The sequence below is a fragment of the Eurosta solidaginis genome, chromosome 5 (genome assembly GCF_040869045.1).
Source record: "Eurosta solidaginis isolate ZX-2024a chromosome 5, ASM4086904v1, whole genome shotgun sequence".
Lineage (NCBI taxonomy): Eukaryota > Metazoa > Arthropoda > Insecta > Diptera > Tephritidae > Eurosta > Eurosta solidaginis.
The window spans coordinates 186,258,441-186,285,876 of NC_090323.1; the positions used below are offsets into that span (position 1 = coordinate 186,258,441).

At 35.3% G+C, this 27,436-nt stretch overlaps 1 protein-coding gene across 2 annotated transcripts in view; it reads left to right on the forward strand.

Annotated features, from left to right (window-relative positions):
• The window catches only part of LOC137251842 (G-protein coupled receptor dmsr-1-like), a 604,920-nt gene that overhangs the window by 551,894 nt on the left and 25,590 nt on the right, over positions 1-27,436 (forward strand). For both annotated transcript variants that reach the window (XM_067786736.1, XM_067786735.1), the window contains exon 5: positions 14,301-15,547. In XM_067786736.1, coding sequence (XP_067642837.1) covers positions 14,301-15,547 — 1,247 coding nt within the window. The remainder of the gene's footprint in view (positions 1-14,300; positions 15,548-27,436) is intronic.

The following is a 27,436-nucleotide window of genomic DNA, read 5'->3' on the forward strand; positions in this document are numbered from 1 at the left end:
ATGATTAACCAAACTTGCACTTCTTTACCATCCAGCTGCATGACGACATTTACCTTGTGCTCTGTTTCGACTATACCGCCTCCAAAACCTTCAAGTTTCTTATTGGCGGCCTCACGTTGTAAACTGATAGGAACTAGAGACTCCTTGACCATTGACACATCGCTGCCCGTGTCAATAAATGCTGAAATATCTCGCCCAAATACATTTACATTTTTGGTTACTGGTGGTGGTACTGTATCCACTGCCTCTGCTATGTTTGCTACCGATGGTTTCGCTATGCCACATGATTTGGCTTCGTGTCCAAATTTGTTGCATTTCGTGCACTTAATTTTGCGCTGTGGATGTGGACACTTAGCTGCTATGTGTCCCACCTCGTTGCAATTATAGCACCGTACTGACTTCCGAGCTTCTTGACTATTCGGAGCTTCTGTTCTACCCTGGCGCTCGTCTACTACACTCTTTTGCCACCCAGGCATCGCAGATAATCTTTCAATTGATAAAAGTAATTCGTGGCATGACCCCAAATTCATAGCATGTAAAGTTCTGGAAAGATTCATATCATTTAGACCATTAATAACATAAGAATTTATTGATACTTCATCTATTTTCCGCTGCGTCCCAAACTTGGCATTACGTAAAAGTATTCTTTCAAAGATTCACTGGGCCTTTTCTTGCGTCTCCCCATTTAGCGATGTATTTCAGCTGAGCTTGGTGCACTTGGGAAATCTTTTCTTAACATCTCAATGAATTGAAACCATGTTCTGAATGCTGGCTGGGAATCAGCCCAATCTTTTGCCACCCCTCTTAATTTTTGTTGCGCCGCGAATAGTACTTCTTCATCACTCCATAAATATATATCTCGCAATTGTTCGATCTTCGCTATGAACTGACTCGTTGCTCGGTGTCCCTTTAGTGGGTCAAACTCTGGCAAAATGCCGATAATCTCCCTCATTGAATACCTTGTACCTGCCTGCGTCGTCGCTGATTGGACATCCGTCATTAAATCGCGAGGTACTTGTCCAAGCACAGGAGTCCTTAACTCTCTAACCGGCGTGTCTGTTGCTCCTGGAATTTCTGTAGATCGCCCTGGTACTGTTGCTACAATTTGCGTTGGAGCTTGTGCTGATGCTTGCGAACTCCCAGATGCTATTTTCTGTTGGCTTACCCCTTGTTCCAAATTCCTATCTCCAACCTGGATTGTTTCACTACGCCCTTGCGTTATAGCCTGTAATCCACTCACGGTTTTTGATAAGCTGCTCATAATTTCTTTGAGTTCACCAATTTGTTGCTGCCACGATGGATATTCACGCGATTCGACCTCCTCAATATCCACCTCATCCGACTCATATAGTTCCATTAGCGATGCAATCTTGTGGCTCTTATTGCCCGAAACTGCGAGACTACATTTTTGCAACAAAGCATTCAGTTGCTCCACTTTCAGCGATGAAAACTTCACCTTTCCTTGGCTTTCCTCCAATCCCATGATTGCAATGCCTTCTGTTACGTCCTTACCGCTTGTACAACTTTCAACTTCTGACTCCTAAATTCAACCACCAAAATGTTCGTCGAAAATCCAACTCTGCTAGCTTACAATTCCTCAGAATCTCCGTTTTCCAGTTAATTGCAGCAACTGTCATGTTACTACATAAACAAAATCTTCTTCACGTCTTTTCAATTACTCTGTTTGCGTCTATCGCTGCCTAAAATTTTTGTCTGCTAATGTTGATTTCCACGAACGACTATCGTTTCTCTGAATTTTTGAACGTCTATCGTTTCTCTGAATTTTATCGCGTCTATCGCTGATCTCTCCTGCCTTACCAGTTGCGTTCAATAACTTAATTCCGTGAAGAAAATACATACAAGTGTGTATATACTTTAGTTTAAAAAAAATTCTTTGCGTGATCAAAATTCCTTGAATCGAATCCTACTTCTGACGTTGTCAAAGACGACTGAGTTACAAGTAAATGATTCGTATACACATATGTACTTATGTATTTATTTGTATTTAAAGAAATAAGAGTTTAATATGAAAATTGATGTTTGAATTACTGAATACTATGTATGGGACTCGCACGTCTGCACATGACGAATGCTCAACGCACACTACACTTTACACGCGGTACCTCGATCGGTCACTATCCTAGTTGGTACACCGAAATAACTGCTTACTTCGTTTAGTAGTCCGATGACATGTCGTGTCGCTGTACTTCTAACAGCTCTGACAATCGTAAATTTTGTAAATGAGTCCACGAAAACTAGAACATGTTCATTCTGCTTCTTACTCTTCGGAAACGGACCTAAGTGATCCATATGGATTGTCTTAAAAGGTACGGGCTCTAATTCAGTAAGGTGGTATTCACCCTCTTGTCGACCGCCTCGCTGCTTATTATATGCACACTCTAAACATGAATTTATAAAAGATTTGACGAAATTGCGCATTCGTGGAAACCAAAAATATTTTTGTGCTTCTTCAAGTGTCTTCTCAGTGCTTAGGTGCTTTACCTTTTCGTGAACACTCTGTATTATCTTATAACGCATCGTATTAGGTATTACCCATAGGTTTTTGCCTTTCTCCTTACGATAAAGTCGACTATTTTCTACGGTATACTCTTCACCTAAAGTTTTGTCGCCACTTTTAACTTCCTCTATAATATCTCTTATCTTGTCATCTTCATGCTGCATTGTATAAACCCAATCATTCGTTTCTAATGATATCTTCGCTACCTTTAATGATGCTGTGTCAAGTTCCACACTATCTTCATTAGGCATTCTGCTCAGAAAATCGACATGCTCCATACGCTTTCCTGGTCGATGTTCGAACGTTATCTCAAAATCTTGAATTCGTAGCCACCAACGTGCTATTCTAGGTATAAGCTCTCTCTTATTCATAGTTACCGACACTGCACTGCAATCAGTAACAATCACAACATTCTTGCCTTGAACATAATATTTGAAACGCTCTAAGCTACTGACTACTGCTAATGCCTAAAGTTCATAGCTATGGAATTTTCTCTCTGACTCTGTAGTAGACCTACTATAATAGGCGACTGGCTTCCAATCCCCATTGTCGTTTTGCATTAATACTCCTGCAATTCCCACGGAACTTGCATCAGTATGGATCTGGTGATCTGCATTAACTTTATACGCTGTCATTACCGGTTTCGATGCTAAAGCTGCTTTCAGCTCACAAAAAGACCTCTCTTGCTGTTCAGTCCAATCAAATGGCTGATTCTTTTGTAACAATCTTCTTAATGGTTCGCTAATTATGGAATATCCCGGAACAAATCGACGGAAATATCCGCTAAGACCAAGAAATTTTCTGACATCGGTTACACATTTGGGTACAGGGAAACATTCAATAGCTGCTGTCTTCGCCCTACCTGGACTAATGCCACCTGGATGTAATTCATGCCCCAAAAACTCAATACTTTGTTTTAGAAATTCACATTTGTTAATATTCAGCGTTAACTTTAATTCTCGCAGTGCCTCAAAAACTCGCGCTAATTTCTCATGCGTTTCTTGAATATTATTGCTGCCTACTAAAATATCGTCCATATAATGAACCATATCTCCAGGTTTTGTTCGATCCGCAATATTCTGCATCAACCTCTGAAATACAGCCGGCGCATTCTTGAGTCCAAACGGCATCCTCTTAAATTCATATAGCCCCTCAGTGGTTATAAATGCCGTGAACTTCCTACAAACCTCCTGAATTGGCACCTGATAATATCCGCTGTTGAGGTATAGTATTGAAAAATACTTAAACTTCATCGCTTCGCTCAACCGTTCCTCGATATTGGGAGTAGGATACATTTCTTTCGCAGTATATTTATTCAATCGTCTATAATCTACACAAAGACGTTCACGCCCACTTTTCTTTGCTACTAAAACAACTGGGCTTGCATATTCTGAATGAGACTTCGTAATTATATCACAATCAAGAAGTTCATTTATCATTTTTGCTATGATATATTTCTTCGGCTCTGGTACCCTGTATGGCTTTTGTGCAATTGGTTCTTATGTTGTCAATTCGATGTTCATCTCGATTATATCAGTTAACCCAATGTCGTGTAAACACTCCGCAAAAATATCGCTATTCTTTTTTAAAAATATATGTAGATTTTTATTAACCTCCTCATCTTTCAAGCTACAAACTATGTCATTTGCCTCTATTGTTTTTGGTTTTATATCTGCTCTTGCAAGTTTTGACGAAAACTGGAAATCGTTATTTTTAATTTCTGCTACTACATTATTGCATTGGAATACTTCTTGTCCCAAAAGAATATCTGTCGATATGATACTATCATCGACAACAAACAAATATACGTTGGCTACCTCATTGTCCAAACCAATTGATGTATTCAATTTTTCTGTTAAGCAGCTTCTACCGCCACATATGCCAAAAATTTCCATCGAACATTTCTGAAGGGGTATTTGTAAACTATCTGCTACTGAACGCTTAATCATGCTGCATTCGCTACCAGTATCTATAAAAGCCAAAAATGACTTACCATTTATTGTGATTACTTTTTCGCCAAACTTATTTTGTTGATTTATCTGCATTCGTTTTACAATGCTTTTCTTACCACAATTCTCTGGTTCACCACTACCATGGAATTTCCCACAGTCTCTACAACGACGTTGCTGCTTTGGCTTTTGACAATTTTGCGCGTAATGCCCAAGTTCTTGGCAATTAAAACATTTAATATTTCTTTTCTCAACACTGCTTTTGCTATTTTCATTTTTAACACGTGCATCTACCGTTTGTTTCGTGAACGCTTCACTTCTTAAGGTTTTACCCGAATTTTGTAAATATTGTTCAATTGTTTATCGCATTTCTTTTATGGATTTAAACCGAACCGCAGATATAGCTAGCTGTAGCTCTCGATGCTTTAATCCGTCACGCAAATATTTAATTATTGCATTTTCACTTAAACCGTACCGACGACCAAGTCCACTGACTCGAAAACAATAGTCCATGATATTTTCGTTTTGTTTACGTATAGCGTTTGTCATTTTAAAATGCACTTCTGCTTCATTTAATTCGTACCCGAATTCATTAATTAAACTATTAGCAAACTCAACCCAACTCGAATGAAATTTAGGTGATGCATCAAGCCACAATCTTGCAGCACCCTTTAATTTTCCATACACTGCCAAGAGTAAACACCTCTCGTCCCAATTGTACGCATCTATAGCACTGTTCACTCGATCCACAAATTGATCCACTGTTAAAGAATTTTCATTAGTGGGGTCATATTCAGGAATTGTTTCTGCAATTTCTTTAACACTAACATTTCGTCCCACTGTTACATTGCACTTTGTGGTGAATTTGTTATTGTTACTTGTTCCACATTTTCTCTCACTGTCACACTATTTGTATTATTTTGCATTTGCCCAGCTAAACTATTAACAGCTGTCATCATGCTCTCCATCATTGCACGCAATTCGTTCACTTGCACTTGTAATCCACTATCGTTATTTTGAATTTCTATCTCATCGGCATTTACGCTCTCCGATAGGCGAAGTACAAGCTCGGTTTTTGTGCCTGTGGTAGAAAGATCACGAGCACGCAGTTGCTCTTTGATTTCTTCCACCTTTAATGACTTTTCACCATCGTTGCCATTCCACAATTCTTATTGGAATCTAACAAGAAAATTTTCACTGTTTCTGATCGTTCTAGAAATTTCGCCAATTTCTATACGCTTCTATGCATATATGTATGTATGTCCGTATACATATATTTTTAATCACCGATGACGACCCAATTGTTCGCTACGGCCACTCGACTCGTTCGTATTTATATATGTAAATACTCGTATATTCATACGCGCATCCACTTTACTTTACTTTTCAAATTACATATGTGTTTAACCATGCAAACGCTCGTATATTCATACGCGCATTTACACAAAAACTTCGACTTATGTTCTTTTGTCTGTTTTTCTCTAATTTAGACACGCAAATATTCGTACATTCGTACGCACATTTCTAAACAACGACGCAATATACATACATTCACAAAAAACCTCTTGCAATTTCAACCGCACTCAAGTTCTTTAAGTCGTAATTTTTCTGTTAATATTTTGCACTACTATACATGACTTGATCATGAATTTCTTGCAAAAAAGTACAGGTTCAAAACAAACTTCACTTGAAAGCTTTCTCTGTTATATGGCATTCACAATTTGATTTTAAATTTTTCTTAGAATTTTTTCACTCTTCGAAACGCGGCTTCGGTCTCACTTCTGACCTGTAAGGATGGCTCTTTATTACATACTAATTTTAAAATGTACATGTCAGTTATATTTCATTTTTGTGTATCAAGAAAAAGAGAAGATAAAATAATATGAAATTCAACATAGCTCAGAGTTGCATTAGTCAGGATGACCCCTAAGTTACACTATGCGAAATCTGGTCTTTCACTATCTAATTCGGATGTGTACGCAGCAAGCTTCGAGGCATGCGCCCTTTTAAGCTAGTTGCTTCGCTTTATCTTTCCAGGAATTGCTTGCGCTCTCGCACACTTTTAGATGCTATGCTGTGCGAGTTTATTGCCACAATTTCTGCTTGACTGTCAATATAAGAATTTACCGGACTGCAGTTTAAGGTATTTTCTTCCAGTGTTTATACTGCTTTGGTTAGGGCTACTAGAACCTCTTGTAAAACCTCTTTTATTTCCGGATCAGCCTAGTATACCGCAGACCCTCCTCTTTCCACTAATTTGGAACCATCGGTGTACACGTGTCGATACACGCTCGTTCGCCATTTGGGCACTCGTGTGCCAACCATCCACCTCTGTTGCGGCTCTAATTGATGACGCGAGGCACTGGATCTCGTTGCAGGTGCGTTAACACATCATGTTCTTTGCCACCATATCTTCAGGTGGAATGGGCAAAATGGCAGTCAGTGCAGCCGTGAGGGTTGGTTTTCAAGGCTCCAGTAAGGCTAAGCATTGATAGCGTGCATCTATCCTTTTTTCTGTGTAGTTGTAGTTGAACTCATTTTTGTTTACGTTGTGGGTTTTAATGTAGTTTATTCATTCTTTTGTTTCATTTGCGCATGCACCACAAATGGATGCATAAGTGCATGTGTGCATAAATTACGCGTGCATATTGCCACTGTTGTTGTTGTTGTGTTAACATGAATGCATGTGAATGGTTACTACATCGTTTTTTGCTCGCATGTCACTTTATGATAAATGCAATTTAATTTAATTATACACACACAAATGGCAGCTGTTAGCCACTTTTTTACATTGGTATTTAAGTGCAAAACTGAGATTTCGTGCAATAAATAATAATCTAAGGGAGTCCCCATTATTGCTTCATCATCTTATATATAAATAGACAAGATGACAAAATGTGGAACCGTTTTCTGCTAAACTATAATTTTAAGGTATGCAAATTATATATGTATTGATAGGAAATTTTGAGCTGCACTGTTATCCATAAATTTAAAAAAATTTTAAAAATCATTTTAATATAAAAAATTTAACATAAAAGGCACACCACTACACATACACTTATTCATACTATAGACACGCTGTGTGTGTGTACTTACTTTTTGTGTACTATGCTGAATCGTGAGATTGGCCGAGGAGTTGCTTTGTACACAATGAAAATTAAACAAAAATACATAGCGGGTCATGTATCAAGTCTATTTCTTTTCTTTCCTTTGCTTTCCTTTCTTTTCCATTCTATTCTTTTATTTTCCTTTCCTTTGTTTTCTTTTCTTTGCTGTCCTTTCCTTTCCTATCCTTTCCTTTGCTTTCCTTTCTTTTCCATTCCTTTCCTTTCCTTTCCTTTCCTTTCCTTTCCTTTCCTTTCCTTTCCTTTCCTTTCCATTCGTTTCCTTTACTTTACTTACCTTTCTTTTCTTTTCCTTTCCTTTTCTTTATTTTTCTTTCCTTTCTTTTAATTTTCTTTTAATTTCCTTTCATTTACTTTCATTTCTTTTCCATTCATATTCCTTCCTTTCCTTACTTTCTTTTCTTTTCCTTTTCTTTCCTTTCTTTTCCATTCCTCTACTTTTCTTTTCTTTTATTTCCTTCCTTTCCTTTCCTTTTTTTCCTTTTCCTACCTTTTGTTTACGAGAAGCAGATTGATCAAATCATACCCTACCTGCCAGAGCAATATAAAATTTCCCTATTTTGAGCTTACTTATTCATTATATTACCCGTCGAATGTTCCTATTATTATTTAAAAATGACAAATTATATTTCTTTTATTTTCATTTCCCTTCCATTGATTTTCCTTCCTTTCCTTTCCTTTCCTTTCCTTTCCTTTCCTTTCCTTTCCTTTCCTTTCCTTTTCTTTCCTTTCCTTTTCTTTTCTTTCCTGTGGTTGGATTTCAACCACGGGGCGAACTCTAGTATACACAAAAAGTCTAGGAAGAATAAAAACAATGAAATATAGACGAAAGGCTGCAATCGCAACAGTTTGCCAATTATTTTGCATAACGACTCTAACACCTGCTTTCTGAGACAGAATTCGAGATACGAAGCTTTACGCTTTAATTTTGGCATTAAAAGTCGCAGTAAATTGTTCACGTCACAACAACAATATCTTTGTAATAATAAAAACTAGTATCGCCTGTGGGCGAAATTCGACCAACGTGTATTTTTTTCAACTCAGTATATGCACCAAGTGTTGGAAATATAGCAAACAGGTCTAACTTACTTAACTTTTTCTTTAAAATTTTGAATTTGATCTAAGGCTTTGTCCTTTTTGAATCTATTTTCTTAAGTTTTCTACAAACTTTTCACATGTAATTATAACGTTTTTGTGTGGAGCTCCTTAAACAAAAATATAAAAATTATGTAAAATCAAATGAAATTGATATAGAATTATGGTGAAATTACTTGAAATTGAATTGAAAAATAGGTTTTTTCACACCACCCGGAAGGTCCCCGTTGGCGCGGTACCGAAGATAGTTTGGGAGCTCGGCTCCCCAGTAGGCCTATATCACCCAATTACATATATCGCCCATTTACTTCAATAGTGTCATAATTCAAAAAACACGAACTTTTAGTTAAAAATGAAGAAATTTGCTAAAGGAATTTAGCCTATTTCACGCCACAGGTTTAATTTTGTATAAATATATATATAATATGTAAGTGTGACACAAAACAAAAATTACGAGTAGAATAGAGGATACCTTCATAAAAAATAAAATAAAAATATAAAAAAATTATGTAATGAGAAAGAAGGCAGAGTTTACTAAAAAAAAATTTTAATTAAAGAAAAAAAATGAAGTCCTTAAATTGCGAAAAAATTAAGTGAAGTGAACAAACAGTTCCATATAAAAACGCAATAAGTGCACTTAGACTTTTTTCCGGGTTTTAATGTGATCATTGTGGAAATATGAAGATTCTAATATTCGGATATTTAATGTTGGGATTCCCATTGAGATCTATGTACGTAATTAATTTGTATTAAATTTGTAAACATTCCATTTCATGAATATATATGACAATATCTACCATCTGTGAACAATATAATACTAAGATATAAGAAAGCAGAATAAATTAAAAAGAAAAGAAAAACAAAGAAAAACATTGAAATTATTCACACAAACATATTTACTAAAATAAAATTAATTTTATAACTTTAAGCGACATAAACAAATTAGGGTTATGGGATCTAAGCATCCGATTAAAAAAAAAAATAATCCAACAAAGTTAGCCTAATAATAAATATAGTGGGTAATATACTGCCTATGCAATACGGCCGCTATGATGCCGGTTGCCGCTTTGACCTAAAATCAAAAACGTTTTTGGGACGTTTTTTTTCGTTTAATATACAACGTGAAACTTTCCGATTCAGTCAAGTTGCATTTAAATAATAATAAACCAATTTGAAATAAGAGAATATATAATAAAATAAAATAAGAAATAAAATAAATTAGCATAAAAGGCAATATAAAAAATTTAATGTTATATTTTTGTAACTTGTTTTTTTTTTTTTTTAATTTTAAGACGTACTTTATCTAAAATGAGGATTAAATCTTCAAATTCAAAAACATTTTCGGGCAAATTTGCCATTAATTGTTATAAATAAATTAGTTAGTCTCAACAAAAGTTAACTCATTATTTGCGATTTCATGTCTTTTTGAAAACAACTAAAATAAAAAACAAAAAATCTGTTAAATAAAGACTTATGTATTTACGTGTAAGTGAAATTTGCCACAAAAAATGGGCCGGCCAAAAATTAATTCTATTTAAGATTTTTTGGTACGCTACAAACTATTTTGGAACAATTTTTTAGGATTTTGGTAGAGGCTATTATAGGTAAGTGGCAACAATGGGAAACATGTTTGTTTCACCGTGTAGCGCGTACGCTTATGTAGGTTTGTGTCTTAGAGCACTTATATAATTGTTCCACAGATGGCGCGCTTTTGTGCAAGAAAGTAAATATCCATATTTGGAGAGACTGTTGGATTTACAAAAAAAATTTCTATTAATTATAAACAAATAGAATAATATTTGTTAACAAAAATAGGCCTATGCACTGCGGCTGATTTATACAAATCGATTCGTATCACTTGTATATGATTTTACGTATGCTAACTATGCGAAACCGCCTGTCAATTGTTTGTATGGAAATTTTGTTAGCGTATTAATATATAAATGTTCGACTAGAAAAAAATGTTCTAAACGTTGAGCGACTGCTCGCGCTTTTCGCGTTGTTATTAAGAAATGTCTGAGTTCACGTAAAACTATATCAGGGTGCACTTGTAAGAAACTACGTGATTTTAAGCTACAAACTACGACCTTTGACCTCGAATATCTTTAACGCTCACTCGTGGGACTTTCGTCTATGCTACCTAACTTGCCAAATAACTTTTCGACTCGAAAATCCACCGGTGGGGTGGATAACACCGATAACACTTTCGATAACAAAAAAATCTTAAAAAATTAATTAAAAAGTTCCTATGGCTGACCAATTAACGAAACCTGCTGACCAACTAGTTATGAATTACTTTACATAATTTTCGATTTGAAAATCCACCGATGGGGTGCTAACATCATAGCCAAAACACTTTCGATAACAAAAAAATTTGAAAAATTAATTAAAAGTTCCTATGGCTGACCAATTAATGAAACCTGCTGACCAATTAGAGATCAGTTATTTGGCATACTTATCGATTTGAAAATCACCGATGGTGTGCTAACTTCCGAGCCGACAACACTTTCGATGATGAATTATTTGACATACTTTTCGATTTGAAAATCCACCGATGGGGTGCTAACATACGAGCCGACAAAACTTTCGATAACAAAAAAAACTTAAAAAATTAATGAAAAACTTCCTATGGCTGACCAATTAACGAAACCTGCTGACCAATTCGTGGCCAGTTATTTGGCATACTTTTCGATTTGAAAATCCACCGATGGTGTGCTAACATACGAGCCGACAAAACTTTCGATAACAAAAAAAAACTTAAAAAATTAATGAAAAACTTCCTACTGACCAATTAACGAAACCTTCTGGCCAATTAGTGACCAATTATTTGGCATAATTTTTTTTTGAAAACCTATGTATACAGGGTGTCTAGAGAGGAAAATTGTTTTTTCCTTGGAAAACTTTAAATGGCCATATACAGTTTTCTATGGCTGACCAATTAGTGGAACCCGCTTACTAATTATGACAAATTATTTGGCATAAGTTTTTTATAAAATTCCAGAAATAGGGTGCTAACATCCCAGAGTCTCGATAATATAAATATTTAACCCAACGGATTAATACCCTCTAAAGCGTCCGCCCAACCGAAACGAGGGGCGCATCCGCAAAACGCACGAATTTTATTTTTGCCGAGTTATTAATAGGCGGAGGTTTGTTAAGCGTCGAGATCGAAAACTGCTCAGCTTCAGAATAAAAGTGTTTGTAAGGGTTTGATACTTGACGTGACTTAATTTAAGCCTTATTAATATAATTGCGTTCTCAGTTTTTTAAACTGTTTTTGACTTTCAAAAATGTCCTGAAATTTCGCCATTTTTACTTTCAATAACACCATCGGTTCGGAGTTTATGTCAACAAAATTTCAAGATAGGTTTATGTGAATATATAACTCCCACACAACAGTTACTCAGAAACGTATACGTGCTTGATGCAAAATGAATGACAATTGGTGACTAATCTGGTGCTCAGAAGGCATTCATTGGAAATAAATAAATAATTACCGGGTAGGATTCGCCTCGGAAAATATTTGGGCCGAGCTTCTCTTCCAGTTTGCGTCGTGTTCTTTTTTAATTATTCCTACAAATTCATGTTTGATGGCAGACCACGCACGGCGGCTGAAAGGCAGATGAATTCTCGTTAAGAAGCTTTTCATGACAGAAAAACACTCGAAGTGTTTGCAAAAATACATCCGAGGGGTGATCCCGCTTAGAGCCTCCACGGCGACCACTTAATTTCTTCAAAAAAAAACAAACAAACTTTAAATAGCCCACGATAGCCGACAGCTAATTATTGAATATGTACTGCCAATGAGTTAACATCAATTTGAGATAAATTTGATCAAAGGTGTCATCAAACACCTTTGCTTGAAAAAAAAAATATCGAATGAAAAGATAAGGGGTGTACTCTTCTTCATATTCCACTGTCATACGCTGATCCAAAGAGTTCACGCTGGAAAAAAATATAAGCCGAAGACAGACACCATGAAGGAACCCCACTCGTTCTCACATAGTATGCAACGAATCCTTACGAACAAATTGTATAGATCAAATAAGGGTATCTAAGTTAGGGTGTAACCGAACATATACTAAGCGTGAGTTTCAATTGTACAGTTCATTTGAGATAAGTTACTATTCTAATTCTATATAAAAGTAGGCATCTTATATTTAAAAGTGGGCATCTTATATATAAAAGTGGACGTCGTCCTTGACCGATCGCGTCCATTTTGACTAGAAATATTTCCTGCTATAAAGAAAGTACGTTTTCTCAATTTTATTACGATATCTTAATTTTTCTTCGAGTTATGGCTGCCGAAACATTGAAAATTACTTAGTCATTATAAGGGCGGTGCCACGACGATTTTAAAATATTTGAATTTTTTCCTATTTCATGTTGGGATTCCACTTGGGAAAAGAATTATTGTTAATATAAAGCTCTTTTTTGCAAATATATAGTTTATTTTACTCGTTACAACCCTTTGAAATTTTTTTAAATACAAGTGGGCGTGGTCCTTCACCGATTTCGTTCTTATCGTTAGCATTCCTTATAGTAAAGGCAACTTCTATGGCGAATTTTAATAGGTTTAGCGGCTTTTGATTTGTGATTAATTATATTTGTGCGATTGATTTTACCATAATTGGGCGACGCCACGCCCATTTTCAAAAATTTTTTAAATTTTTATCAAGAATCTCTATTTTAACCCACACATCAAATTTAAACATTCTAGGTCTATTATTTACTAAATAATCAGGTTTCTTTGTCTTTTCCAAAAGGTTATATATATAGAAAGAAGGCGTGGTTATCATCCGATTTCGCTCATTTAAAATAGATATGGGCGGTGAGTGCCAAGGAACTCATACATCACTTTTCAATAACATATCTCAATATTTACTCAAGTTATCGTGTGCATTGACAGACGGAAGGACGGACATGGCTAAATCTATTCCTCTTTACATTCTGAGCATTTTGATATATTGAAGTCTATATTTATCTCGATTCGTTTATGCCGTTATGATCAGCCGTTATGTTGTCACAGTTTTTATACTCTGTGTGCAAAGCAAAAGTTCAAAACAGACTTGGATAGTTTCTGGACAGTGGATTGAACCTGCGTAGACCTTATTGATCAAGTGTTAGGTGACTATACCGACGCGTCCGCCGCTGGAAGGGTTTTTCTAAGATGAAGGACAAGATGTATATCTAAGAGCATTAAAACTTTAGAGAAAAGTGGAACTTAATACACAGACTTTTTAAAGGACTATATAAAAAATACGTAGTGTTTATTTTGAAAAATTCAGATTTTAACCACAAAAATAATACCCATTTAAGTCTTATTCAAATTTGGTTCGCAAAGAAATCATTTTTTGTAATGATTTTATAGAATAAATCAATAAGCTTTCATTTAATTTTTGTTTTGTTTCACGAAAGTCTAGATATTGAGCTTATCTCATACCATTTTTTGACCTTCCTACAAAACTTTATATCTGAAAAACCTTGTCACAGCTAAAATGCATTAAATTGAAACGTTGACAATGAAAAATTCCACTTACTTTTTTGCTAACTAACTCACTTAATTTATGCAATCTACATAGTTTTTTCTTCTTCTTCTTTTACATTTTACAGCTACAAAATTTGGCATGGTTACATCTCACTTATTGTTTGCATACTTGGCACCATCGCCAATACGCTCAACATTATTGTATTGACGCGCAAAGAAATGCGTTCACCCACCAATGCCATACTCACCGGACTAGCCGTAGCCGATCTCGCTGTTATGCTCGAATATATACCCTACACAACACACGACTACATACTCGCACAACAATTGCCACGTGAACAACGTCTTAGCTATGCATGGGCTTGTTTTATTAAATTTCATTCAATATATGCACAAGTCTTACATACAATTAGCATATGGTTAACCGTTACATTGGCTGTTTGGCGTTATATTGCAGTTAGTTATCCACAAAAGAATATTATATGGTGTGGTATGCGTACAACATTATTCACCATACTCACCGCCTACATCGTTTGTATATTAGTAGTATCACCTTCACTTTATTTGGTTACGTCAATCGCAGAATTCCTCGAAGCAGTTGATGAGCATGGCAAAACACTCGATTCAGAACCTTTGAGTCAGTACATAATCGATTACTATAATGAGATGGCAAATCAAACGCAACAAACACAACATATTACAGCATCAGCATTGGCTACAACAACATTTGCGGTGCAGCGTAATGAAAGCGCATTGGCGGCTGGGAATGGAGGAGATGCATGGAATATATCAGATATTGTGGGTATTTTAGCTGCAACCACAGCAACAGCAACAACAAGCAAATTAGCCACAATAGCACCAACAGCAGCCGCAACGGGCTCCACATCCTTAATAGCAACAACAACAACACTTACATCATCATTATCACCATGGCAAATAGCACATCATAACATCACTGTCTATCGTCTCTATCATAGTGATTTGGCTTTGCATAACAAATCTTTACTCAATTCAACATTTCTCATTTATAGCGTACTAATCAAACTAATTCCATGCATTGCATTGACAATATTATCGGTGCGTTTGATTGTTGCATTATTGGAGGCTAAACGTCGTCGTAAAATGTTGACTTGTAATGCAGCGAATGGCATGAAACCGATGATGAATGGTAAATTTTTAGAGGTACAACAACAACGCGCGCCACGTAAGAATAGCAAAACTTTGGAAAAAGAGAAGCAAACAGATCGCACGACACGTATGCTTTTAGCAGTTTTATTGTTATTTCTCATAACCGAATTCCCGCAAGGCATAATGGGACTCTTGAATACAATGCTGGGCGATGCATTTCTCATGCAGTGTTATCTAAAACTGAGTAAGTATGAGTAGATATGTATGTGTATGCAGTAGAATGTAGTTATTAGTGATTGTGAGTAGTTGACGTAACCCAATGAGGAGCATTTTGTTAAGTGTGCTAAGCGCAGGAGCTGGTGTAATCCATAACGCAAATTTTCTTTAACCCTACCTGGTATGACTGCAGCACTTCAACTCTTGCGATTAAATAGTAAACTTTAGTAGCAGATGGGACAAGAGTTTCACGTATTTTACCTAGAGACGACAAACGTACTCTCTATATTCAACTAAACGACTTTGACTGAAATGACTTTTGGCAACCTTTCCCAAATTTGCCGTGAACACATAATCTTAATTACTTGTGGTTTCCCGCATATGAGCTTTGGTAAGATTACAGAGTCCTGGCCTGGTCAATAGCACCATGTTTGGCGAGGAGGTCTAAATGTTGATTAACAACATAATCCTCATGTTCACGAAAGATAACTTACACAAAGACTTCTTTTTGGCTTCCAGGTTATTTGTGTAGACGAAAATCATTCGGTATGATATTTGATACCCCTCATCGCATGCATGGAATTTCGTTTGCATGGATTTCTGGCCGCGAGAGACTCAATGAACCTCATTCCTCAATGCCATTTTTCCATACGTTTAAGGCTTAGCAATATAAGCATGTACTTGCGGCCAGTATTTGCCTTACCTTACAGCTGAACTGCGCAGCCTATAACACAGGGCGAGGGACCGACGGCCGCCTTGATGTCATGGTAGCGTTCTCCACCAACCAAACCAAAGATCCTGGGTTCACGCCCCGGGCAAAGCAACATCAAAATTTTAGAATTAAGTTTTTCAATTCGGACTATTTTTCTAGGCGGGTTCACCCCTTAGCAGTGTTTGGCAAGCACTCCGAGTTTATATCTGCCAAGAAAAGCTTCTCAGTGAAAACTCATCTGCTTTGCAAATTGGAACAGAAGCCCGGCATAAAATCTTTTCGGAGGCTATAGCGCCTTACATTTATTTGTTTTAATAATTATAATGGTTCATCTAACCACCGTCCTGATCTGCAAGCTTGCGGCATGGCTTAGGTATCCATAGGAAAGATCAAGAGAGAGCTAAAGGGAGGAATAAGCCTCGAAACTCAGGCCATAGCCACAATATATTCGAATATCATGGTATAATAGGCCGGTGAAGCGATGTCCATATCGAAATCATAAACTTTTACACACCTTCTGCGATCTAAAGTTCGCGGGATATCGGCCGAATATTAGTTCACAACTCATGGGTGAAGCAGTAATTGACTCATGACTACTTCATTGTGCTGGTTTCCTAGGAATTTTGTTATAGGGGATTTTGAAAACAATCCCTGAGTGAGCTTGCCTATTGAACGATTCGGCGCATTACAAAAACAACAAAATTAGCCAGAATGAACTGCGATGTTCGGAGTCTTACTATAAAAAAGTCAGCATTTATCTTGAATACAAATGTTGAAATTTTACATCCGAGGAAAAGTTTTTGCGATGAGTGTACATCCCACGAATTAATTGCATTAACCTCCACACAATATATGGAATCCTTTTCAGGAATATAAAGCTTCATGATTTTCCCTAAGCAAACAAATGAATAATTTGCTTTTTTACTGTACGCAGCGAAACCACTTTTAATTCACTTACGACCCCTCACTGACCAATGAGGGTTAAACAACAATAACAATTCTTGCTATTCCCATAAATAAAGTTTCTTCCTGAGCAGCCATCACAGTTAGCAGATTGTAACACAGAGCTGTCGTTTGTGTGCATTTTGCCGTTAACAAATTGCATTCGCTGTACGTAGGAAGCTCACATTAATGTCACATTTCTGACGTAACGCATATACCCCATGCTGAACTAATTAAAACTTTACAGTCATTTTCGTAATATGCCGCTCTTTATTACTTTCTAACTTTTTTTCTCCCTCATTCTTTGTTAAGAAGACTGTACGTAGTGCTTGGTTATTTCAAAATTGCTATGTAAAATCAAAGTCAAGGATCAGGTTACTACTTACATATTAATACATGCACAGTTACGAGTATGTATATACCTATGCATCTGTATATCTATATGTATAAAAATCAAAATTATGTGTGTGTGTGTTCCCTATGGAAACGGATTTCCACACTTCGCTCATCATCAAATTTTGGCTATAGGTTCCTTCGACCAAGACGAAACTTTCTTATATTTCAGAAATAAGAATTTTGAATTAATTTTTTTTTTTTTCTTTTTCAATTTCACGTGCGCTACTGGGTGGTGCGACAAATTTTGTATGTCAGCAAAAGTTACTGATACGCCATATACGTACGTACTTACGTGCAGAACTTTTGGTTTGTCATAGCATTGAATTTACAAAATGCTAAAGCGATTGCATTGAGTGATTTAAAAGTTTTTATTAAATTTAAGCATTCCATTGTAAAAATAGCCTATATATATGAGATGATAGACAAAAATTGTACATCTAAAATATTTTGATTAAGTTATGAGATTTTGAATATGAATTGTGTGTGACAAAATACAATTTTAGAACATAAAGCAAAGAATGATAAACTAGTGGAACGGAGGATCTAAGAAAAAAGAAGGAGACTGGTAGAGGATGTAAAAAAAGAAGGGGGAGAGATAAGGAAATTATAAAAGGTAAGAATGAGAAAAATTGTGAGATACATTTTGAAGAAGATCAATAAAATTGTATATACTGATTGCTTGACTTTGAGTAACTGGAAGGAATGCGTTAAAGTACGCCTTATTATTTAGATTAGTATCTGCCTAACCCGAGCAACGCAACCCTGAGAGTCTACATATATATAAAGAAGGATGCATGTTTGTATGTAGGTTATAGACCCCGAAACCACTACGTAGATTTTAGTCGAATTTGCAGGATAATTTTACAGCAACCCGCAGAGTGTTCCTACAAATTTTCTTTATGAAAAAGGACCAGGGACCGACCTATTCGAGCAAATTATATTCACGGTTGGATTTGAGTAAAATTTGGTACGTAGGTAGCCATTTGTCTGTTTACGACAATTTTTTTTTTTGGGAAGTGGACAAGGAACCGATCTATCCGAACAATTTCTTTTCATGAATCGGTTTTTTTTCCAGGCAATTGAACGGGGACCGACAGTGACTTGGACTGAGACTGTAACTGGGACTTGGGCTGGGACTTTGAATAAGGGATGGAGAAGAAGAGAGAGAAAAGAAGGAAGGAGATAGAGATAGAGTCAGACGAAAATAGATAGATAGTGGTAGATAATGCGGAAAAGAAATGAGGGAAAAGACAGAGAGAGGGAAAGATATTCAGAGAAAGAAAAAGGCAGATGGAGGAGTGAAAAAAAAAATAATAAAGGATAAGGAAAAGGGATTGAGAGGGGGAGGGGAGATTAACTGGTAAAAAATCAGGGATGCACCTTAACGTTAAGCTAATCGTTTATCAAAAAATTTCCACCGTTTCCGTTGAAACACTTCGAAATATTATCGATAAAGAAATTATCAAGATAAATTGTATCTCGTTTTTAACCGAAACGAAAAGCTTTCGTTAACTTTAAAAACGTTAACGAAAACGTGATACTTTATGTTTGAATTGTGCTGGCAATGCTATAGCCATGGTAAAGCCGTAAGGTGGCAACAACGAGCGCACATACACACACAAATTTGTTTGTGTAATTCGTTGGTGGTAATGTCAAAAATACTCTGAGAAATGTTCGTACTGTCAAAATTCATGAGAAAAGTTGCAATCAGCTTGGATAATGCTTTCACCTTTAATGACTCCGCCATCAATCAGCTTTGCCAGCATAGTTTGAAATTAATAATCAACATAAACGATTTGATTTCGTTTTGATATAGCAGAAAACGAAACGAAATCATTTCGTTAATTTGACGATCTTAACGTTAATAAACGAAACGAAATGACTTCGTTTCGTTTATTAACGTTGATTATCGTAACGAAATGATATCGTTTCGTTGGTTAAGCATGCCTGTAAAAAATTCTTAAAAGTCATGCAGATAGACCAAAGTTAGGGTAGAGCAAAGTCTGGTGCTGACTATTATATTGTGACGAATATTAGTATTACTAAGCGATACAACTAAGCCGATACTAAGCAGTATGTACGTAAACAAATCAATCATCTACACACATACATACAATATATTTGTAACGTGCATAATTAATTTTTAAGTCCGTTTTCATTAAAATATCCTTTCGACCACATAAAGGCCTTAACTGTATAAAAAACTTAATAACATTACCTTCGCTTTGACAATTATTCGTTCGAAAATTTTTACAGTCATTACGAAAGCGGAGAAATTTAATTTACACTTTAACTGATATTCTCCGCTTCAAACCATTTTATGAATTTTTCATTTGGGTTACGTACTAAGACCGGATACGAAAGAGGGACAAAGCCAAAAAATTAATTACAATCCTTCTTGTTAGGATAGTGAAGTAACCAAAACAATGAAAATAACAATTTTCGTGAATTTATTACCGCGCATATACACATGTACTGCGGAATATTTAAATATATGCATGAATGTAAGGCAAACGAAAATGGTTCTATGTTATATTTAAACAAGTAAGGAAGGCTAAGTTCGGGTGTAACCGAACATTACATACTCAGTTGAGAGCTATGGAGACAAAATAAGGTAGGAAAATGAACCTAGGGTAACCCTGGAATTTGTTTGTATGACATGTGTATCAAATGGAAGGTATTAAAGAGTATTTTAAGAGGAAGTGGGCCATAGATCTATAGATGGACGCCATTTAGGGATATTGCCATAAAGGTGGACCAGGCCTGACTCTAGAATTTGTTTGTACGATATGGGTATCAAATGAAATGTGTTAATGAATATTTTAAAAGGGAGTGATCCTTATTTCCATAGGTGGACGCCGTTTCGTGATATCGCCGTAAAGGGGACCAGGGGTGACTCTAGAATGCGTTTGTACAATATGGGTGTCAAAAAAAGGTATTAATGAGTATTTCAAGAGGGCGTGGGCCTTAGTTCTATATGTGGACGCCTTTTAGAGATATCGCCATAAAGGTGGACCAGGGGTGACTCTAGAATGCGTTTGTACGATATGGTTATCAAATTAAAGGTGTTAATGAGTATTTTAAAAGGCAGTTGGCCTTAGTTCTATAGGTGGACGCCTTTTCGAGATATCGCCATAAATGTGGACCAGGGGTGACTCTATAATGTGTTTGTACGATATGGGTATCAAATTAAAGGTATTAATGAGGGTTTTAAAAGGGAGTGGCCTTTAGTTGTATATGTGAAGGCGTTTTCGAGATATCGACTAAAATGCGGACCAGGGTGACCCAGAACATCATCTGTCGGGTACCGTCAATTCATTTATATATGTAATACCACGAACAGTATTCCTGCCATGATTACAAGGGCTTTTGGTTTCGCCCTGCAGAGCTTTTTCATTTTCTTCTACTTAATATGGTAGGTGTCACACCCATTTTACAAAGTTTTTTTCTAATAGTATTTTTTTAATTTTTCGTAATTTTCGAAATCGAAAAAGTGGCGCGGTCATAGTCGGATTTCGGCCATTTATTATGCCAAGATAAACAAGATAAAGTGAGTTCAGATAAGTACGTGAACTGAGTTTAGTAAAGATATATCGATTTTTGCTCAAGTTATCGTGTTAACGGCCACACGGAAGGACAGACGGTCGACTGTGTATAAAAACTCGGCATTGCTTCAACCGATTCCGCCCTTTTTCACAGAAAACAGTTTTCGTCCTAGAATCTAAGCCCCTACCAAATTGCACAAGGATTGGTAAATTTGTGTTCGACTTATGGCATTAAAAGTATTCTAGACAAAATAAATGAAAAAGGGCGGAGCCACGCCCATTTTGAAAATATATTTTATTTTTGTCTTTTGTTGAACCATATCATTACTGCGGTTTAATGGTGACATATTTTACATTTATACTGTAAAGATGTTAAACTTTTTGTTAAAATTTGACTTTAAAACATTTTTTTTTTAAACTGGGCGTGTTCGTCTTCCGATTTTACTAATTTTCATTGAGCACCCATACAGTAATAGGGGTAACGTTCCTGCAAAATTTCATCATGATATCTTCAGCGACAGCCAAATTACAGCTTCGAAAATTTTAAATAACTTTCTTTTAAAAGTGGGCGGTGCCACGCCCATTGTCCAAAATTTTACTAAGTTTCTATTCTCACGGAACTCACTTTGTATTGGTATAAAAAATTACCAAAATCCGAAATCGACAATTACGAAAAATAAAAAAAAACGCCATAATACGAAAAGGGGGATGAAACATGGTAATTGGATTGGTTTATTGACGCAAAATATAACTTTAGAAAAAACTTTGTAAAATGGGTGTGACACCTACCATATTAAGTAAAAGAAAATGAAAAAGTTCTGCGGGGCGAAATTAAAAGGCCTTGGAATCTTGGCGGGAATACTGTTCGTGGTATAACATATATAAAGGAATTAGCGGTACCCGAAAGATGATGTTCGGGGTCACCCTGGTCCACATTTTTGTCGATATCTCAAAAACGCCTTCACATATACAACTAAGGGCTACTCCCTTTTAAACCCCTTATTAATACTTTTAATTTGATACCCATATCGCACAAACACATTCTAGAGTCACTCATGGTCCCCTAGGTTCACTTTCCTACATGGTGATTTTCCCTTTTTTGTCTCCAAAGCTCTCAGCTGAGTATTCGGTTACACCCGAACCTAGCCATCCTTCCTTGTTATATAATGTAACGTGTATACTTGATGTATATATGGGGTATTCCATCCCATTTCTACCAATTTTGAACCCGACCCACTTAGAATTGGCTGAAAGTTTTTATTCTTTTTCTAGCTTACGAAAGACGTTTTTCAGAATTTTTTCAAATTTTTTCATCCAACTCAAAAAAAGTTATGAATTTTTAAAAAAACACCGTTTTTGTTTTTAAAATGCTATAACTTTTTCAAAAATTTAACGCTTGGGATCTTTTCTTTTTTTTAAATTTGTTTTTAAATGTACTTTTCGGAAAAAACAATAAAATTTTTAAAGTTTTTTTTTTCAATTAAATAAAAAAAAAATAATCGGCCCACTACGGGATTGGTGGGGATGATTGCAGGATTGATTGAAAATAAAAAAAAAGTAAGGACGGGACTGTCTTCGGCTGTACCGAAGGCTTCATACCTTTCATGAATGGGGCTGAACAATAATCTTATCCCATTCGTAATCTTCGAATAATCGGATGTATAAGATAAGAAATATATAGTGAACAGATCTACATACCTAATCGATTTTTAAGATAAATATAAAGTAAAAAATAGGTAGGTGCTTTGTGTGAGGATGCAAAGTTTCAGGTTTTTTGTGGTCTGCGTGTAAAAACTATGACTACGAATCACGTATTTCAACAATATATGACGTAAACGTAACTATTTGATGAAATTTTATGAATTTTCAAGCTTCTAGCCGTAAAAAAGGGGCAAAAAAATACAGTTTATATGGGGTATATAATATATGTATCACCGATCTCTATGATTTTTTCAGACAACAATATATGCTATATACGTAAGCATTTGGTGAAATTTGAAGCTTCTAGCTGTTAAAATGGGGCAGAAATTTCGCAAAGTTTCTTATCTGAACAAACGGTTGTATGATATATATACTATATGTACCACCGATCTCTATGAATTTTTCAGACAACAATATATGCTATATACGTAAGCATTTGGTGAAATTTAAAGCTTCTAGCTGTTAAAATGGGGCAGAAATTTCGCAAAGTTTCTTATCTGAACAATCGGTTGTATGAGATATATACTATGTATACCACCGATCTCAATGATTTTTTCAGACATCAATATATACTATACACGTAAGCATTTGGTGAAATTTGAAGCTTCTAGCTGTTAAAATGGGGCAGAAATTGCGCAAAGTTTCTTATCTGAACAATCGGTTGTATGAGATATATACTATATATACCACCGACCTCAATGATTTTTTCAGACAACAATATATACTATACACGTAAGCATTTGGTGAAATTTGAAGCTTCTAGCTGTTAAAATGGGGAAGAAATTGCGCAAAGTTTCTTATCTGAACAATCGGTTGTATGAGATATATACTATGTATACCACCGATCTCAATGATTTTTTCAGACATCAATATATACTATACACGTAAGCATTTGGTGAAATTTGAAGCTTCTAGCTGTTAAAATGGGGCAGAAATTGCGCAAAGTTTCTTATCTGAACAATCGGTTGTATGAGATATATACTATATATACCACCGACCTCAATGATTTTTTCAGACAACAATATATACTATACACGTAAGCATTTGGTGAAATTTGAAGCTTCTAGCTGTTAAAATGGGGAAGAAATTGCGCAAAGTTTCTTATCTGAACAATCGGTTGTATGAGATATATACTATGTATACCACCGATCTCAATGATTTTTTCAGACATCAATATATGCTATACACGTAAGCATTTGGTGAAATTTGAAGCTTCTAGCTGTTAAAATGGGGCCAAAATCGCAAAAAAAAATTATATATATATATATATATACTATATATATACTATATAAACCATCATATATATATTATATATATCACCGATCTCTATGATTTTTGACACAATAATATATGCCATATGCGTAAGCAATCGGTGAAATTTGAAGCTTATAGCTATTAAAATGGGGTAGAAATTGCGAAAAGTTTCTTATCTGAACAATCGGTTGAATGAGATATATACTATATATACAACCGATCTCTATGATTTTTTCATACAACAATATATGCCATATATGTAAGCATTCGGTGAAATTTGAAGCTTCTAGCTGTTAAAATGGGGCTAAAATTGCGAAAATATATATATATACTATATATATATACTATATATACCACCATATATATACTATATATACCACCGATCTGTATGATTTTTTCAGACAACAATATATGCTACATACGTAAGCATTCGTTGAAATTTGAAGCCTCTAGCTCTTAAAATAGGGCAGCAATTACGAAAAGTTTCTTATCTGAACAATCGGTTGTGGGGGATATATACTATATATACGACCGATCTCATTAATTTTTTCAGGCAACAATATGTGCAATATACGAAATTATGTAGTAAAGTTTGAAGCTTCAACCTGTTAAATTGAGTAAGATATTACAAAAATTCTCTTTTTCTGAAAAATCGGTTGTATGGAGGATATATGCTATAGTAGTCTAGTTTGCATACAAACAGACAGACGGACAGACGGGCATGGCTAAATCAACTCAGCTCTTCAACCTGATTATTTCGGTATACTTAATGGTGGGTCTATCTATTTTCCTTTAAGGACTTACAATTTTGGGTTTCGTGACGAAATTAATATACCATTTCATTTTCATGAAAGGTATAAAAATAGGTAGGTACTTTGTGTGAGGATGCAAAGTTTCAGGTTTTTTGTGGTCTGCGTGTAAAAAATATGACTACGAATCACGTATTTCAAAAATATATGACGTAAACGTAACTATTTGATGAAATTTGATGAATGTTGAAGCTTCTATCCGTAAAAAAGGGGCAACAATGACAGTTTATATGAAGTATATAATATATATACCACCGATCTCTATGATTTTTTCAGACAACAATATATGCTATACACGTAAGCATTTGGTGAAATTTGAAGTTTCTAGCTGTTAAAACGGGGAAGAAATTGCGCAAGGTTTCTTATCTAAACAATCGGTTGTATGAGAAACATATATACTATGTATACCACCGATCTCAATGATTTTTTCAGACATCAATATATGCTATACACGTAAGCATTTGGTGAAATTTGAAGCTTCTAGCTGTTAAAATGGAGCCTAATCGCAAAAAAATATATATATACTTTATATATATACTATATATACCATCATATATATATTATATATATCACCGATCTCTATGATTTTTTGACACAACAATATATACTTATATACGTAAGCAATCGGTTAAATTTGAACCTTATAGCTGTTAAAGTGGGGTAGATATTACAAAAAGTTTCTTATCTGAACAATCGGTTCTGTGAGATATATACTATATATACCACCGATCTCTATGCTTTTTTCAGACAACAATATATGCTATATACGTAAGTATTCGGTGAAATTTGAAGCTTCTAACTGTTAAAATGCGGCTAAAATTTGCGAAAAAATATATATATACTATATATACCACCATATATATACTATATTACGAAAAGTTCCTTATCTGAACAATCGGTTGTGGGGGATATATACTATATATACGACCGATCTCATCAATTGTTTCAGGCAACAATATGTGCAATATACGAAAGTATGTGGTGAAGTTTGAAGCTTCAATCTGTTAAATTGAGTAAGATATTACAAAAATCCTCTTTTTCTGAAAAATCGGTTGTATGGAGCATATATGCTATAGTGGTCCAATCCGGTCGGTTCCGACAAATGTCTAATCGGACACCCAAATACACCCGCTCACCAAATTTTATCAAGATATCTCAAAAATTGAGGGACTAGTTTGCATACAAACAGACAGGCGGACAGACGGACAGACGGACATGGCTAAATCAACGCAGCTCTTCAACCTGATTATTTCGGTATACTTAATGGTGGGTCTATCTATTTTCCTTTAAGGACTTACAATTTTGGGTTTCGTGACGAAATTAATATACCATTTCATTTTCATGAAAGTTATAAAAATGGCGAAATTCAAAAAAACTCGAAAAACTGAAAAATTACAAAAAAAAACTTTAAAATTTTTTTTGTTATTTTTCCGAAAAGTACATTTAAAAACAAATTAAAAAACAAAAAAGATCCCAAACGGTCAATTTTTGAAAAAGTTAGAGCATTTTGAAAAAACACCGTTTTTTTTTTGTTTTTTTAATTCATAACTTTTTTTGAGTTTGGATGAAAAAATTTGAAAAAATTCTGAAAAACGTCTTTCGTAAGCCAGAAAAAGAAGAAAAACTTTCAGCCAATTCTAAAGGGGTTGGGTTCAAAATTGGTCGAAATGGGATGGAATACCCCATATGAATATCATTTAATTCTAATTATGTTTTGGTATAAGAGTAGTGGTGCTGTAAGAAATGTTTTGGCCAATTTCTGTTCTATATAGTATATAGTAGTATGATCGAAAAACTATTATAAATAATTTTCGAATGATACCTACTCATGTTCTGTTGCAGTTGTCTACTATTTTGACGATAGGACCAACAGTGAGAGCAAACGATTTCGAGTTGATATATTTACAAAAACATGTCTGGAATATTCAAGGAAGTGTTTGATTATAATGGACCTGATGCGCTCTGGTACGTTATCCTTCTAGTTCTAGCACGGCTTCAGCGAGAACATTTTTTGGGCCACTGCAACTTTTAGTTTATTCTTACGACCACCTTGCTAGAGAACATCGAGCAGTTTATTTTATCCGTTAACTCTTGGACCCAAATTTTAATCAATTTACTCTCGAATCGAGTTGTGCTATGAAAATTGCATCTCTAATATTCTCGAACACACATATCCTCCTTAGCGGAATAGGGACTTAACTTCACTTCTAATCAGTCCTAAGTTGTAGAAGTAGCAAGAGTAGCTCTTAGTTACAATTCTTACTGAAATTATTCTCGCTGATAACTCTGGATCTCAACCAAAGGAAGTCATGGTAATATATATTAATACCTTTAGCTGCCTTAGCAAGCGAATTTTGTACGACCTTAAATATATAATCAGCCCACAAAGGGTTAATGCACTCGTTTACATGTTTTTGGGGCAAGAATTTCTGCAAAAACAAAATATTTCAGTTACGAATTCTTCCTTGCTTGATTTGCCGTGGTCTTACTAACGTTACATATTTATGCTAAAATGTACAAATATATACATGACGATGTAAAAATGTATCAAGAGACGT